This window comes from Durio zibethinus, chromosome 4, assembly GCF_047325235.1.
Source record: "Durio zibethinus cultivar Kanyao isolate XHJ-2024 chromosome 4, ASM4732523v1, whole genome shotgun sequence".
Taxonomy (NCBI): Eukaryota; Viridiplantae; Streptophyta; class Magnoliopsida; order Malvales; family Malvaceae; genus Durio; species Durio zibethinus.
In genome coordinates this window covers 2,781,554-2,798,583 of record NC_143165.1, presented here as the reverse complement: position 1 = coordinate 2,798,583, position 17,030 = coordinate 2,781,554, and the positions used below count along the sequence as shown (strand labels likewise).

The following is a 17,030-nucleotide window of genomic DNA, read 5'->3' as shown; positions in this document are numbered from 1 at the left end:
ATGAAGGACAACATTCGTCCCCAATGCTTGAGTAACGAGCGTCACAAAAGCTCATAAAACATGTCAGAATTGTTCCATATGAGGTAACAAAAATGACGAAATTAGGCCGCCATGTCTTTGAAAAAATTTTTCTTTTAAGGACGATTGACGTTCCCAAATTATAAATGGCACATTAACTGAAATAATGTTGTTGCTTAATCATCTATTGTGGCAGTCCAAAATCAGATAAAAGCATTTCCCAGCTGCCATTAATCTCACCAAATAGTATTCTTTTATAAAGCAAACAAATAAAAGACATCAAGGGGAAGAGGGGATTGGCGATTTTGCTTCTCTCAAAGTCTCAGTAGCCAGGGTTTTTCAAGGATAAGAAATGGGGAAATACTTTATTTATTTACAATCTGAATCTAAGAGCTGAGAAATAGCAGCAAAGGGTTGAAACCCGCTAGACTTTGGGATTTTTTTGGTTTAAATAAAATTTAAATTTTAAAATGATAGATTTAAAATTTTTTTCTAAATAAATCAAATGTATAAAATTTTAAAAAATTTTAATAAATTTGGATACGTATTTTTATGAAAACTTTTAACAAAAATTTTACAGTTAAATAAATATTTATAAAAATTGAATTATAAATAATATTTTCAATATTTTCTATACATTATTGTTTTTTATTGAACTATAATAATTCATCCATAAGTTTATAGTGAAATTTTTATTGAATAATTTTTAAAGAATATGTAAAAAATTTCATCTAAGTCTTGTTATCAAAACTAATTTATTTTGTGGTGGTCGGACAAAAAGTGTTAAAACTACTCAATCTGGTTCTGTACTTTCCTAGATTCCTCTCAAAATTTGGCATCTCACCTCTGACCCTTTATTTTGGAATTAATACATTTATTTTACTATTTTTTTCCTACAAAATGGAGATTTTTTTTTTTAACAAAGAAAGTCAAGAGATAAGAAATGGATTGTAAGTATTGAGATATGAATTTTAAATTTATTAAATATTTTCTTAAAGATAATTGCATAAATTGATTGAATTAAGTTTCGATGTCAAAATAAAAAATTTAATCAAGAGAAATTATATGGAAACAGGCTCATGTACATTGATTCATTAATCTATATATGTAATTTCATGGTGTTTGATAACAAACTTCATGGATAACAGTTGCTGGTACACTCAAAACTTGAACGTTTTAACAGAGAATTCACTCCAATCCTACCCTTCAATATGCTAAAATCTACAAAAAAAAAAAAAAAAGAAACACCATGAAACATTTGAACAAAGAACATATTGTATGCAGATATTTACTTTGCATGAAAAGAAGAAGATATGAGGCTTGTTTCCAGATCATATCATGCTTTGTTGAACTGTAGCTGTCATCAATGTGAGGATATTTCTTCCATATCCATGCTGAAGACGGTTAAGATGTTGCTGAAGTTTCACAACAAGACTTTCATGAAGTGGACTACAAGTTTTCTTTGTCTCTCTCAAAGCCGTTTGGAGCACATAGTTTCCATACTGATCCTTGGCAACTTGGAAAAGTTGATTGCTCTGAAGAAATTCAGTTACCACATGATCCATCCCTGCTGATCTCAAGCACTTCTCTACTACATGACTTCCTCCTTTCTGAATTGATAGTTTTACATAGTAACCTTTCAGGTTGGAGCAAATTTTGTCGATAATGGCAGGATTATGGAGTTCCAGAACGCACTGCACAACAAAGTTCCCTGCAGGATCTTGTGCCAGGTACACCACATGATCAGATATCAAGTTCAGGAGTTCATCTCTTCGGGGACCTTTGATGCGGGAGATGAAACTGTTCAAGGATGCACATCCTCTCTCATGTGTGGCTAGTTGGAGACAGTTATTGATGGCTTCAATGTATAGAAAATCATTCTTCTGAGAATCAACAATGTCTAGGCACTCCATTATAACATTTTGTCCTGTTTGATTGACCATCAGTTCCCAGAATTTGTTGCACAAAGCTTTCACAACCTCAGTAACCAATGGTGATTTCTCTAGCACTTTGATCAGCTTCTTCATTGAATAACTGCCATATTTATCAATTGATGCATCGAAGATGGCTCCACAAGAGGATGCTAGTTTCTCCACAATCATCCCCAACTGGTTTTGATCTTCTAACTCAATCAGCTTTTGAAATAGATAGCGTCCATATTGGTTGGTCATCAGCTGGAATATGTACTCAATAACCCCTTCAAATATCAGTTTCCTGATACTCGAGTCCTTCAAAAACAAATCCTGCAAATATTTTGAGCCATCTTCAGTCATGGCCAGTGTAATAATCCTACTAACTCGCGGGCGCACATTGCCATTGATCCTCTGTTGAGTCCAGAAAACATTAGAAATTGCTTCAGGATGAGAAGGAAGGCCGGGGTTTCCATTAGAAAAACCACCGATCAAGTTAACATTATTGAACATGGAATCCTTCCGTTCCGGTGATGCCAAACTATACGGGTATGGTGCACCAAAACCATGGCCGACATTCAATATTTTTGAAGAATCCAGAATGCTTTCTCTGTTGCTCAATAGACCAGGCAAGACGCCTGTTAAAGAACCATTCAGAGGCAAAGATGAAGAAACCCTTTTGCCCTGAGCCTGAGGAGCAATAGCCAAGCCATTCTTCACATGAAGATTCCCAAAAGAACGCTGAAGGGTTTCAAGAGAAGTACAACCCATGAAAGCCGTTGTGTTGAGGGTACTTTTAGGATCAGCAGCAGAGTTCTCCATGGAACTTGCAGAACAAGAAACAAGAAGAACAAGAGGAAACAAGAAGCAGAGAGAAGGAAACCAATAAATGAGATATGAAGCAAATTTTCCTACTTATAATACTCGAAATTGTTCAAGTTTGTGTAGGATGATGAATTGAAGGGTTAGCTCAAGATTACAAGTTGGTTTAGAACTAGGAATTCAAGTATTGTACAAAGAGAGAGCTAAATACTTGTTTAGCAAGGAATCTCACCAGGCTAAAAAAAATTATTGTTTTCAAAATCAAAGTATATAACAAGGCAAATATTAAAAAAAAAAAAAAAAAAAGGAAAATTTGGGTTTTAAATCCTTCCTTATCCACTATTTTTAAAAATAAAAAATAAAAAACTTATCAAAATTCATTAACTCTTTGTATATGCATTTCTAGTTTTGATTTCTTTTTTCTTAACATTCATTAATAATTTATATACACATTTTTATATAATAGGTATCTATGAAGTCTCGGTAAATTTTTTTTTTTATACTTTGAATATAAAATTTTTATGCAAAGTTCTAATTAAGCTTATGAGTCCCAAACCCTTGCTTGAAAGCTCACATGACAAATAATTATGTATTATTATTAAAGCAAATAGTTTATCAATGAAATTTTATCTTAATGGTAAGAAGAGCTTTTCGAACCTTAAAATCTCAAATTAAGTTTCATTACATGTTAATTTAATCTAATTTTGTGTTGAATTTATTTAATTACGTGCTTCTTAAACGATTGATTTGTTTACGTGATTGAATTAAATAATTTCTTAATTTTTTATATGAATAGATGTAATCCTTTATTATAATTATAATATGTGATAAATATGATCAAAATATTCAAGTGATCACAAAAAATCTGCTTTTCACATGCCATAAATTATGTGTGATTACACTTGATTATTACCATTACAAGAGACCTAAATTAGAACAGCTAGAAAATTTATCTAGTTACACCCAAGGCTCAATTTTTTATTTTAAAATAATATAATTATTTGAATTTAATTTTACTTATTTCTTTATTTATGTATGAAAATATAAAAATTTGTAAATTACAGCATTTTCATAATTTTCATTTTAAGAGTTTTAAGAGATTTTCTAAAAAACGTGTTTGGTTTGAGAAATTTTTTTTTGTATTTTTTATTTTCATTTTCTAAAAAATAGTTTTTTTTTCTTTTTTTGTTTTCTAAAAAATGTATTTGATAAATGAAAATAAAAATTGTTTCTTAAAAATGTAAAAATAAGAAAATAATAAAATATTCAATGATATTATTATTAATAGCATTTAATTATAAATATTAAAATATTTATTAATTAATGACATTTAAAAGTATTTAAATATAGTAACCTACAAAATATAAGAAAATAATTAATATATATCTCTTGTTTTCACAATTGAAAATATTTTTTTTGGCTTTCATATTTCAATCCATTTTTATTTTTGTTTTCCAAAAATTTGTTTTCATTTTCAATTACCAAACACATTTTCACTTATGTTTTTCATTTCGAAAAAAAATGAAAACAGAACATGACTATTTTTTTGAAACCAAACACCACCTAAGATTTTCTTTTTTTTGTTGGAATTTTTTTTTTTTGGTTTTTTTTTAATTTACGAAAAAATTGAGGGTCTCATTCAATTAAACCTTCATTTAACCTGAAATACGATTTTGAAAACTATTTTTATATATACAAAAACATTGTTTTATTCCTTAACTAAATAAAAAAAAAATTATGAAGGCCTAATTGTTTGACAAATTTCAAAGAATGAGGCCCTCAATTAAGGTTAACTAGGTTACATACCCACGTTTTACCGTGAAAATAAAATAAAGTTATATACTTATAATTTAATTTTAAAATTAAAATAAGTTGGGAGCATCTTCTGTTTTGGAACATCAAATCAAATCCTAAATATTGTGAGTTACAATCAGTGAATCAATAATTAACTTAACAACTACGTTACAAATTTCATTAACAATTTTCAAGTTAGAAGTAAGCAACGGGAATAAAAAATGCTCACAAAAATTTCGTTGATCTATTTCGATTTTTTTTAAAAATTTTCCTTTTATTTTATCATCATATTGCTTAACCAATTAAATGCTTGTAAAATTAAGCAACCAAAATGAAGTTGTCACCACACATCAAATTTGCATTCTGCATAGAGCTTTTCTGCTTTGAAAGCTTAAGGTTTCCCTCAGCAGCAGAGTATCATCAAATAGAATAATAAATAAACAATTGAAGGCAAACTTTGAAGAATCTAAAAGAAAATTGGAAAAAGAAAGAAAAAAAATAAAAGAACTCTTCGGCATTGAAAATTCTCTTAGTCTCTCACAGCAATTTCATAGTGATTTACTAGCAGAGTCTTTTTCATAGTCAATTTTTTTTTTAACATTTGGAAACCAAATAAATTTGTGAGTATAACTTTGCAAACACTAATCTACAAACTATAAGAAAACAAAACTCAATATCTCGTTAAAAACCCGAGTAAGAAAGCATCTGCCGTTGTATCTTTGAGCCAAGTAGCTACATCACATCTGATTTCAAGTGCCTTAAGATTAATGGCCACAAAATGGGTTCAGACGATCAATCAACTCCTTATCTTTTGCATTTAGTAGCTTCTTCAAGTCTACATCCTTAGCGGCAAAAAGGTCAGGCATCATCAACTCTAGCAATGACCACAGCTCCTACAATAAAATCCTATCCACCCAACAACAATAAAATAACATGTAGAAGACTCAGAAGCATATTCAACAAAAATAATTTCTAATGCTTTTGATACCACTAGCATTTTATTGTGACAAAAGAAAACTTATCAGAAGCTTTTATGGTAACAGGACATGTATTTTTTACAAAAATTGAGATTCAATTAACAACAAAAAGAATATATGAAAGATTAAGGCACAAAAAACCTTCTTTTATCTAAATTAGAAATTCAATGCATGATCCATTGTTGGTCCAAGTGTACTCTTGCTCAATCCCAAACCTAAATAGAAAGATAAAATCACAGAAGGGCATTTCCATTTTTAACCAACATCAGAATCAGTGATGTAAAGAATGGTTTCACCTTGCATGGCAAGCCACATATGTAACATTTAATTGAGTGCTTACACCTTCAGACTTGCGAGATTGAACTAGGTTACACACACATTATGTGATAAGGATAGGATGATCAATCTGTTTTGCCTTCAAATAAAAAACAAATCGAGAAAGAATAAATTAAAATTGAAATGTCATATATAGATAGTCTTAACAACGACTATGGAAACCAATAATACAATACAGCATGAAGAAAAATGTCAAACCAAGTTCAAATCCTATGAAAACTAATACCTAAAGACAATTTACATATTGCTAAAGTATTCCTAATTACCAACACAAGCAGTTGTACATTAGATCATTTAAGAGATGGTTACAAAAGAAGTAAACTTATTGTTGCACCCGAGATCCATTTGCACCCAACTGATCAAAGCCAAAGTCGAGAATCTGTAATGACAAAAACTGAACGTGTAAAGTTAGCATTCACATGGTACTCTTAGCAAATAAGTAAAGCATAAAAGCACTTAAACAGCTGAGCCATGCCCAAATCTCTAAACTTTCATATCTACATTCACTCATACACCAATCTTATCCAACATTCTTGACCTACTAAAGCCATTTCTATTTCTCATTCCAAATCAAATTTCATTTCACTACCAAAGGTAGTATCATGGTCACCAATAATTGCCTTTGAATTTTTTATATGAATGCATTTTTAAAGGTTTTTCTTTCTTTTCGAGGCTTTTTTTCGTTGAATGAGGAATGATATACCAGACTGTTGGAGCTAAAGTGGGGATAGCTCAGTTGGGAGAGCATCAGAGTGAAGACCATTGGAACTGAAGCGGGGATAGCTCGGTGGCACAAAAGGTATGATCCATGAAAGCCTTGCATTTCCTTTATTTGTCTCTATCCAAACATAGAACAAAGGAAATGTTAAAAAAAAAAAATGTTTCCATTTTAGCCTCTAAAAATGAAATAAAATTCAAACTTGAAAACTTCAGATATTGCAAGCATTAATTAGAATCAATGTTTAGAAAGCTAAAATTACAGACAGCTAACCTCAAACTCAACTTCACGCTCTTTCTTTTCATTTCCTTTCAACATCGATTAGAGAGGAGCAAAGAAGTAAATAGAAAAAAATAAAATATGTGGGAAAACATTTATTTACAGCTGGTTGTAATCTTGTAATCTGTATATTTATATTTATATCTATAGAATTAAGTATTTGTATCCCTAGAATTAAGGAAGATTTAGTTTCCTAGTTTAACCCCTAGTTAGTTGTATATAAACCTAAGATTCTTGTATAATTCATATAAGCAGTTTTTCAATATACATTCAATTTCCACATGGTATCAGAGCTTTAGGCTCTTCTTGGGAAGCAAAATTTTCAGCCTTCATTGCCGACTTTTTTAGGCCTTCATTGCCGAATCCTGTTTAGGCCTTCATTGCCGAATCCTGTTTAGGCCTTCATTGCCGAACCATTTCAAAGAAAGATATCACTACCACTCAATTTGAGAAAATGTTAACTGAGAAAATCACTAGAGTACTACAGATGTCTCAGAAACAAGGAGAGTTCAACAGGGAAGAGATTGAAAAGCTGAGAAACTTATTGAAAATCTTTGAAAAGCCTACTATGGTATGTTCTTTGGGTAAAGTTTATAGTTCAGGTAAAGCTTCTGGTTCTCATGGATTAAATGTCTCGGTTAAGCCTATTACGAGTTCTTGGGTCATTGACTCAGGAGCCACAGATCACATGACACATTCTTCACAAAAGTTTAGTACATATAACCTGTGTCCTAGTAATAAGAAAATTGTTGTTGCTGATGGTTCACTTACCACAGTGGCAGGATTAGGAGATGTTCAAGTTAATCCCTCGTTTGTTCTACAAAATGTTCTTCATGTTCCTAGATTATCTATTAATCTTATATCTATACAAAAACTTACCAGAGATATGAATTGCAAAGTAACTTTTTATCCTTCTTATTGTGAATTTCAGGACCAGAGTTCGGGGAAGATGATTGGACTTGCTAAGGAGAAGGATGGACTATACTATCTTGAGACATCAAATAGCACAAATAGTATCAAAAATAGTTTACCTTTGTCATTTCTTTCTGAAAAATCTTCCAATAAAGACAAAATTTGGCTTTATCATTTTCGTCTTGGACATCCTTCTTTTGGAACCTTGAAAAACATGTTTCCTTCTTTGTTCAAAGGATTAAATGTTGAAGATTTTCATTGTGATATTTGTGAATTTGCAAAACATAGACGTGTGTCTTTTTCAATCAGTAACAAAAGAAGTTCTACTCCCTTTTACTTGATTCATAGTAACATTTGGGGTCCCTCTACAATTCTTAATATTTTTGGTGCGAGATGATTTGTTTTATTCATAGATGATTGTACTAGGGTCTCTTGAATTTTTTTACTTAAATCTAAATCAGATGTGAATAGTATGTTTTTAAGCTTCCAAAACATGATCCAAAATCAATTTGGAGTGAGAATCAAGAGATTTAGGTCTGATAATGCAAGAGACTACTTCAACCATAGTCTATCCACCTATTTTCAAAAAGAAGAGATTATCCATGAGTCATCTTGTGTTAATACTCCACAGCAGAATGGAGTGATAGAGAAGAAAAACAGTCATTTACTAGCCACAACCCGAGCCTTTTTTTTTCAAGCAAATGTACTTAAATCTTATTGGGGAGAAGCTGTTCTCACTGCCACATACATTATAAATAGGTTACCTTCAAGAGTTTTGGGATTTAAAACTCCTATGGAACTACTCTCACAATTTTATCCCAACCTCATACCACAAACAATCTCACACCTAGGATATTTGGTTGTACATCATTTGTTCATGTTCACAGTCATAACAGGGGAAAGTTGGATCCAAGAGCGATTAAGTATATTTTTGTGGGGTATTCTTCAACTCAAAAAGGATATAAGTGCTATCATCCTCCTATCAAAAAATTTTATGTGTCTGCAGATGTCACTTTTGAAGAAAATAAACCATTTTTTACTCAACCTTATCTTCAGGGGGAGACTTCATTCATGGAAGATAAGGATAAAGACTTCTTTTGCTTGATTTACCCCCTTCTTCAACATTTACACTAATTAATTCTTCTGAGTCGAAACCTGTTTCTGCTGAGCCCAAGTCAAACACTGAATTTGAGTCTGAACCCATTCCAAATACAGAAGATGTGACAAAGGATAATATTATTCTTGATTCTATGAAGGAATTACAGGTGTACTCAAAAAGAAAAGTTTCAGATCCTGAACCAATGCCAGTCCAAGAACCTGATCCTAACTCTGGAAATGAGGTAACTACAGTTTTTTACTCTGTTTCTCAAAATGAGCATGAATCTCCTAAAACTATAATTAGTGATTATGATTTGCCTATTGTCATTAGAAAAGGAACCAGAGAATGTACCAAGCATCCATTATACCCAATATCTAATTTTGTGTCATTTGAAAAATTTTCACCATCCCACAAAAATTTTCTTGTGAGCTTAAACACTATTTCTGTTCCAACTACATTATCCGAGGCATTATCCAATGAGAAATGGAGGCAAGCCATGAAAATAAAAATGGAGGCCTTAAAGAAAAATCAGACATGGAAACTGGTAGAGTTACCTAAAGGAAAAAATTCAGTGGGGTGTAAATGGGTTTTCACCGTAAAATACAAGGCAGATGGTACTGTTGAAAGGTATAAAGCCAGGTTAGTGGCTAAGGGCTACACTCAAACCTATGGAGTGGATTACCAGGAAACCTTTGCTCCAGTTGCCAAGATGAATATAGTTAGGATTTTGTTATCATTGGCTGCAAATTACAATTGGCAGCTTCAACAATTTGATGTAAAGAATGTTTTTCTACATGGTGATTTGGAAGAAGAAATATATATGAAGGTTCCACCGGGATTTGGAGGTCATCTAGAAGTAAACAAAGTATGCAGGCTAAAAAAGGCTTTATATGGCCTTAAACAGTCTCCTAGAGCTTGGTTCGGGAGATTTGCCAAAGTGATGCTAACAATGGGATATAAACAGAGTCAAGAAGATCACACATTGTTTATCAAGCACTCTGATTCAGGGAGAGTCACAGTTTTATTAGTGTATGTTGATGATATAATTGTAACTGGAGATGATAAAAAAGAGAGAGAATCTCTAAAACAGTGTTTGGCTAGAGAATTTGAGATAAAAGAGCTAGGAAGATTGAAGTACTTTCTAGGAATTGAAATAGCTCACTCACGGCATGATATTTTTATCTCACAACAGAAATATGTGATGGATCTTTTGAAGAAAACTAAGAAGCTTGCATGTAAACCTGCAAATACCCCTATGGATCCTAATCATAAAATTGGAAAAACTAATGAAGATGTTGCTGTAAATAGAGAGATGTATCAAAGATTAGTTGGAATACTCATTTATCTCTCACATACTAGACCTGATATAGCATATGCTATGAGTGTGGTAAGTCAATTTATGCATAGTCCTAAAGAAGTGCACCTACAGGCTGTTTACCGTATATTACACTATTTAAAGGCCAATCCTGGGAGAGGTATCTTATTCAAAAGAAATTCAGGGTTAGTTCTAGAAGCATATACAGATGCTGATTATGCAGGTTCAGTAACTGATAGAAGATCCATCTCAGGCTACTGTACTTTCTTAAGTGGTAATCTTGTGACTTGGAGGAGTAAAAAACAGAATGTGATGGCAAGATCAAGTGCTGAAGCAGAGTTCAGAGCAATGGCTCAAGGGATTTGTGAACTACTATGGTTAAAGATTATCTTAGAAGACTTGAAGATCAAGTGGGATGGACCAATGAGACTCTGCTGTGATAACAAGTCTGCAATAAGCATTGCACACAATCCTGTACAACATGACAGAACAAAACACATTGAAGTAGACCGACATTTCATAAAGGAGAAACTAGACAGTGGGTTGATTTGTACACCTTATGTATCAACCAAGGGTCAACTTGCAGATGTGTTGACTAAAGGTCTCAGCAGTGCAACATTTCAAGGAATTATTTCCAAGCTGGGAATGGAAAACACCTATTCACCAGCTTGAGGGGGAGTGTGGGAAAACACTTATTTACAGTTGGTTGTAATCTTGTAATCTGTATATTTATATTTGTATCTCTAGAATTAAGTATTTGTATCCCTAGAATTAAGGAAGATTTAGTTTCCTAGTTTAACCCCTAGTTAGTTGTATATAAACCTAAGATTCTTGTATAATTCATATAAGCAGTTTTTCAATATACATTCAATTTCCACAAAATAGATTAAAATAAATCTATTTTAAACAACAAAAATACCAAATTAAGTTGGCCTTGGCATTGTTATATTGGAAACAACCTCTCAATCTCATTCATTTTCCTTTTTTCCCAACTCTTATTTTTCTTCTTTCCCTTCTTTCTCTCACTGGTGCCTCTTATTCCCTTTCCCATTTTCATTTTTTTTCCTTCTAAATTCTTCTTTTATCCCTTCTTACAAAATATCCTTGCATACATTACCATCTATTCCTAAATTGTCCCTGTAATAACTTTTTATGACATAGCTAAAATGGCCATCAGCTAAGAGGGCCATCAAATTGAAACAAGGGGTAACTTTCATATAATGTTATAGACATGTTGATACCAAATTTAAAAGGTCATATCCTCAAGCTACGCATTGAAAAATTATTACTTTAGGTGTCATGCAATTGTTATTGTAGTTCGCTTACAAATATTGAGACTAACTGTAAGTTCACTATTGGTTATCATATGGTAATACCTCCATTAAGTGAGGTGTTATATTCAAGTGAGGTGTTATATACAATGGGTACATCCATACCTTTGATTGATGAAAATGGTAATCATGCTCCTAAGAAGTTAGTATAAAAAATATTAAACAAATGCTGAGGAAAAACACAGAAAAATATAATGATACTGTGATAAAATAAGTCTTCATTATAATGTATCATGTTTATGAGTATTCCCTAGCATTTAAAGAGTGGCTTAAGATCTCAAACATGGATCTTTTTACCTAAATTATTAAAGATATGGAATCAAATATAGGAAGTGTAAAAATACCCGAAGCCAAAGCTGTTACACATAGACAAAATCATTATTCCAATCAAATATCTTTGGTTTTTTTTTAGTAGATTCTTTAGGAAAGAGGTCATATGGAACTTCTATTGTTGATGGTGATGTGGGGATTTGGTCCCTATCTAGCTGGTAGTTTATATTTTTGAGCTTCAAGTTTGAGAATTTAGCATATTATTTTTCTTTTTTAGAATCTTGGCCCAATTATTGTCCCCATTTCCATCTATTGACAATCACATTTGCTTCAATCCCTTACGAACTATAGATCCTCTTTGAGCTTTTAAACTTGAACACTTTTCCAATTAGCTTCACCTGCAGAATAGAAGAAAAACAATAGGTCTTTTGTTGTTTGTTCTAAGCTCTTAATAGCGATGATAAGGCATGTGCTTTAGTAGTGGTTCTTTCACAAATCAAAATGACGAAATAGGTTTAAGTAATTGGCATTTGACAGTTGTACACATTTGATCCTATAATGTATAGATATAGAAAATGCACAATTGTTCTTGTAATGTAATGACAGCAGTGCACATTTGTTATTGTAATGTAATGTAATCAATTCCTATCAGTTATCAAAAAAGTAAACTTCTTTTTCTGTGTAGGTCATGATCAATGAGTTATCAATTCCTATCTACATTGTCACAAATCTAGCACATTTGATCAATCTAGTCACACATTTTGTTAAGGTAAGGAAAGTCAGTTCTTATACAGTCATTTCACATTGACATTTATTCAAACAGGTTTAAACCAATAAATAAAATATTATCAAAACTAATTATAAGAAACACTTTCATAATTAAAATATTCAAATCAGTAAAAAAATAATAATAACAAAAAATAAAACTGCAAAAATTCAAACTTACCAAGAAAATTTTGGAGCGAACAACCAAAAATGAAAGTTGCTCTTAAAGTGGGAGGATTTTGTTTGTGGACATCAAACAGAAAATTCAGCTTGTTTTTAGATTTGGAAGAGTGTGCTCTTAATAAACCTAACACACAAATGTGAAAAACTTCATAATCGAAATCCTCGTAGCTTAAAATAAAGTCAATGAAAAAAATATTAAACAAACCTACAACAAAAAAAAAAAAGAGAATTTGAATTAAAAAAATTGTGAGTAATAAAAAGTCATTGAAATTTCAACTCACAGGTTCTTTGTTAGAAGTTGGGAAATTGATGAAAGATTGGTTGAAGGAAATCCATCTATTGAAAGACCGAAAATTGATGGTTAAACCTTTGGGAGAGGTAGGAAAGACTCTTAAAGTAGACAATCTTAGCTGTAAAGACGACGATAAACATAGTACCATTGGAGAAGCAGAAGCATGAGAAGAGGTGAAATATTCAGCAAAGATAGCAAGGTGCAACAACAGTTTCACAATTTTTTAGCTTTGAATTATTGAATTTTTATCATTAGAGACAAATGATAACAAGGGACGAAAGAGAAGACGTGAAATATTGTTATCCTTCGTGGTTTTGCTCGGGAAATAGACCGGTTTCAAGTTTCGAAGTTTTTTTTTTTTTGGTTAGATAAATTCGAAATAAATAGATTGTTAAATTTTTAGGCTAAGATAAGGAATATCAAAAGAATTTAAAATAAATAATTATAAATTATGTATTTAAAATGATTCTAATAAATAATCGGCGATAAGATTCAAACATAAAATATTTTTATCAAAAAAAATAAATTTAACTTATTAAATCAATGAAATATTTAAGTTAGAGAAAATTATCCACTAACGAGTAGGGTGAGTAACATAATCAGTCCTCGACAAGTTTCGATTTGATCCGAGCCTATAGAGTTGGATTTTTTTTTTAAATTGAATTTCGGATCAAATTGAGTAGTGCTAAAAAGATGTCGGGGTCGATTCGAATTCGAATTTTAAACAAACTCGATTCGATCCGATATTATATAAAAATAATTTTTTAAATTAATTTTTTATTTATATATATTTATATAATTATATATTTAAATATTTATATTTTAAAAAATAATATTTTATATTTAAAAAATAATATTTTATTAATTTCAGATTAAATCGAATACAATTTATATATTATCAGATCAAATCGGATCGAGTTCGAATATAAAAAAATTAAAAAAATTTAAATTAGATCAAATTTAACGAATATAAATCAAATCAAATTTAAAACGAATAAAAATTCATTTTGATCCGACTTATTGTCAACCCTACCAACGAGTATATTAAATAAAAAAATTAGCTATTTAGAAAAAAAGAACTGTAAAAGAGTCGAAAGACCCATCTTTAATAAATGCATGCATACGGCTATAAAGAATTTTTCAATGCCCTCATATGTCCTTCAATTCTTTTTTAAGACATCAATGAGTTGTACACTACATCAAAGGAGATTACTTTTATTATATGTATAGAGTGGTAGTAAAGATTAGGAGGCTACTTTTAATTATAGTACATAATAATAGATGATGTATTCATATTTATGTAAAGATATATGTTTAATTGATTATTGATTAATGATATTGTATAATTTTTTTGTATTTTTTCATAAAAATATTTATCAAAAAATATTTTATTAGATTTTTTGGGTATTTTTTCATAACATTTTTTTAATAAAATTTTTTATAAAATAATAAAATAATAGTATCCTAAGGGGACTCATTAAATTAGGAGACGATTTTTAATTATAGTATATAGTAATAAAGATATGTATTTGTATGTATGTTTATTTGTGTGTATATATATATTTTTAATTGATTATTAATATTTTATAATTTTTTGTCATTTTTTTCATAAAAATATGTATTGAGAAATATTTTTATTAAAAAATTACAATTTTTTATAACATTTTTTTTTAAATAAATTTTTTTATAAAAAATATAAAAAAAATCTCATAAGGGACTAATTGTTTTGACGCTTAAGAGTCTACTATTATATATATATATATATATGTATGTATAAAGAGTCAACTATTATAGATAACTAGTATTGTAACCGTGCTTCACTTGGGATTGGTTAAGGTCAATAATTTTTCTAAAATATATTATAAAGATAGAATTAAAGATATTTAAATGCATTATATTTGCATATCAAATAAAAATTGGAAGTTCCACATAAAATAATACAATTTAGTGAGAGATTAAAAGCTAATATTACAATTTTGTTTTATTGTACCAAATAAAACAAAAACATGTAAAACAAAATTCATAGACAAAAACAAACTTAAACAAAATTCAACTCATAAAACAAGTCCCATTTCATCACACCCATAAACCCATTAAACCTAAAAAATTGGATAACTATTATGTGTAAAAGACTTATACAATAACAAACTCTTTAAAAATCCAACCTATAGAACAACCCATTTTCCCTCACAACTCAAAACTTGTTAAACCCAAAAAAAATAATAATTGTCATGTGTAGAAGGCTTATCCATATTCCTTCATATCTCAAAAGCCCACTAAACCCAAATAATAATAATAATAATAACAATAATAATAACTATCATGTATAAAAGGTTTAAGAGACCCTTTCAATAGATAATAGTATAGATTATAGATTTAATTATATCTGAAATAATTAACTTGTTATCGGATTATTTTTATTTATTTAAATGTGTTTAGATATTTAAATTAATATTATTTATTCATTTAGATATTCAATATATATATAAACTACAAATAATATAATTAATATATCAAAACATAATAAAGTAAAATTTTTTAATTAAAAATTTCAAAACATATAATAATATTTGAGAAAAATAAAATATCCAAAAAATTTATATATAAATAGTATTATTGAGTACATTAACAAAATATTAAATTAAAAACTAAAAGTTTCATCACTTAAAGTTAACTTTCTTCAATTTGTGTCATTTTCATCTTATCAATCATTTTTATATACTTGTAAGTTTATATAATTTTAAGACAAGTTTTATTTATTTGAAAAAATAATGATTTTAAATGTTTAAATAACATACGTGATAGTTTACTCACATATATATATATATATATATTTATAGGTTTTAGTAATATCTTAATTTTCAACATTTATAAGATTTGCTAAATTAATTTACATACTTGTTTTAAACTTTACATTTGATGCAAAATTAGGTTATTGTCAAAGTTTAAATGAATTAGTTTTAAATTTTAAACAATTATTTAAAAATTTGTTGTAAAAAGGTTTTAATGATAATATTTTAATTCCTATTCATAGGATTTTATAATCAATATCAAAGGTCAAAAAATTTGCTTTTTGCTTTTACTACTTACGTTTCGCTTTTAGGAAAAAAAACCAATAATATTATAAAATAATTAAATTATAAAAAAATTAATTTCAAATAAATAAATATGATTTTACTTTTATATAAAGCAATTATTTTAGAATTAGTATTGCATTTTAGTCATTTAGTTTTATTTATAATTTAAAAATAAATAAATAAAAGAAAAATATAACAAAATCAATAATTAAAAGTAAGCCTATACAATCTTTTCTAAATAAATAAATAAATAAAACCAACAAATAATGCATAACAATTAAATAAATATTTTTTATCTTCAATTGTCAAAATATTTTAGAAGAGTCATTATTATACTAAACCAATTTTTTTCTTCCACTCCAACATCCATGAATTATAAAAAATTTTCTATAAGATCTACGCATACACTCTTGTACAAACAAAATATTCAAAGTTTAAATAAAAATTTTAAAAACAAAAAAAGTATTAATTTCAACTTTTTAACACATTGATGTATAGATTATTAAAAATATATAATAAAAATGTGCATCTCATATATTAAAAAGTTATAAAAATATAATAAAAATTTTTGTGCATTTCACAAGTTAAGAAACCATTTTTATTTACATGCATGAAGGTTAAAAAAAATACTAAAATTAATATTAAGAGTATCATTAAATAATAAATAATGATCTTCTAATGTATGTGATATTTGATCATTTTAAAGTTAAAAATAATCAAATAATAAATGATTATTATGAAATCTCTAAAAATAAAAATTATATTTCAAATTTTTAAATTTAAAATGACATATATTTAAATTATTAAGAAATGCACTTTATAATATCACTACATTTGAGATTTTTAGGTTTAACCATAAGTAACTAATTAAAGTTGACTCTAATAATATTTCATTTGGATGATCGATGAAGAAAGATTCTCACTGATTATCT

At 29.0% G+C, this 17,030-nt stretch overlaps 1 protein-coding gene and 1 long non-coding RNA gene across 4 annotated transcripts; both read right to left on the bottom strand.

The window, feature by feature from the left end:
- Positions 1 to 1,099: 1,099 nt before the first annotated feature.
- On the bottom strand, positions 1,100 to 3,050 carry LOC111287923 (pumilio homolog 12-like). The gene has a single exon (XM_022878623.2). The coding sequence runs from the start codon at positions 2,748 to 2,750 to the stop codon at positions 1,350 to 1,352; it is 1,401 nt and encodes a 466-aa protein (XP_022734358.2). The 5' UTR covers positions 2,751 to 3,050; the 3' UTR covers positions 1,100 to 1,349.
- Positions 3,051 to 5,206: 2,156 nt separating this feature from the next.
- LOC111288117 (uncharacterized) lies at positions 5,207 to 13,353 on the bottom strand. Of its 3 annotated transcripts, XR_002690058.2 has the most exons (6): positions 13,011 to 13,353; positions 12,728 to 12,853; positions 6,561 to 6,695; positions 5,818 to 6,236; positions 5,663 to 5,736; positions 5,207 to 5,450 (listed from the first exon to the last, which is right to left on the bottom strand). It is a non-coding gene; the product is annotated as an uncharacterized LOC111288117 (long non-coding RNA). The 3 variants fall into 3 exon arrangements; XR_016341363.1 differs by lacking the exon at positions 5,663 to 5,736 and having other exon boundaries at positions 13,011 to 13,352; XR_002690056.2 differs by lacking the exons at positions 5,207 to 5,450; positions 5,663 to 5,736 and having other exon boundaries at positions 5,966 to 6,251; positions 13,011 to 13,348.
- Positions 13,354 to 17,030: the final 3,677 nt, after the last annotated feature.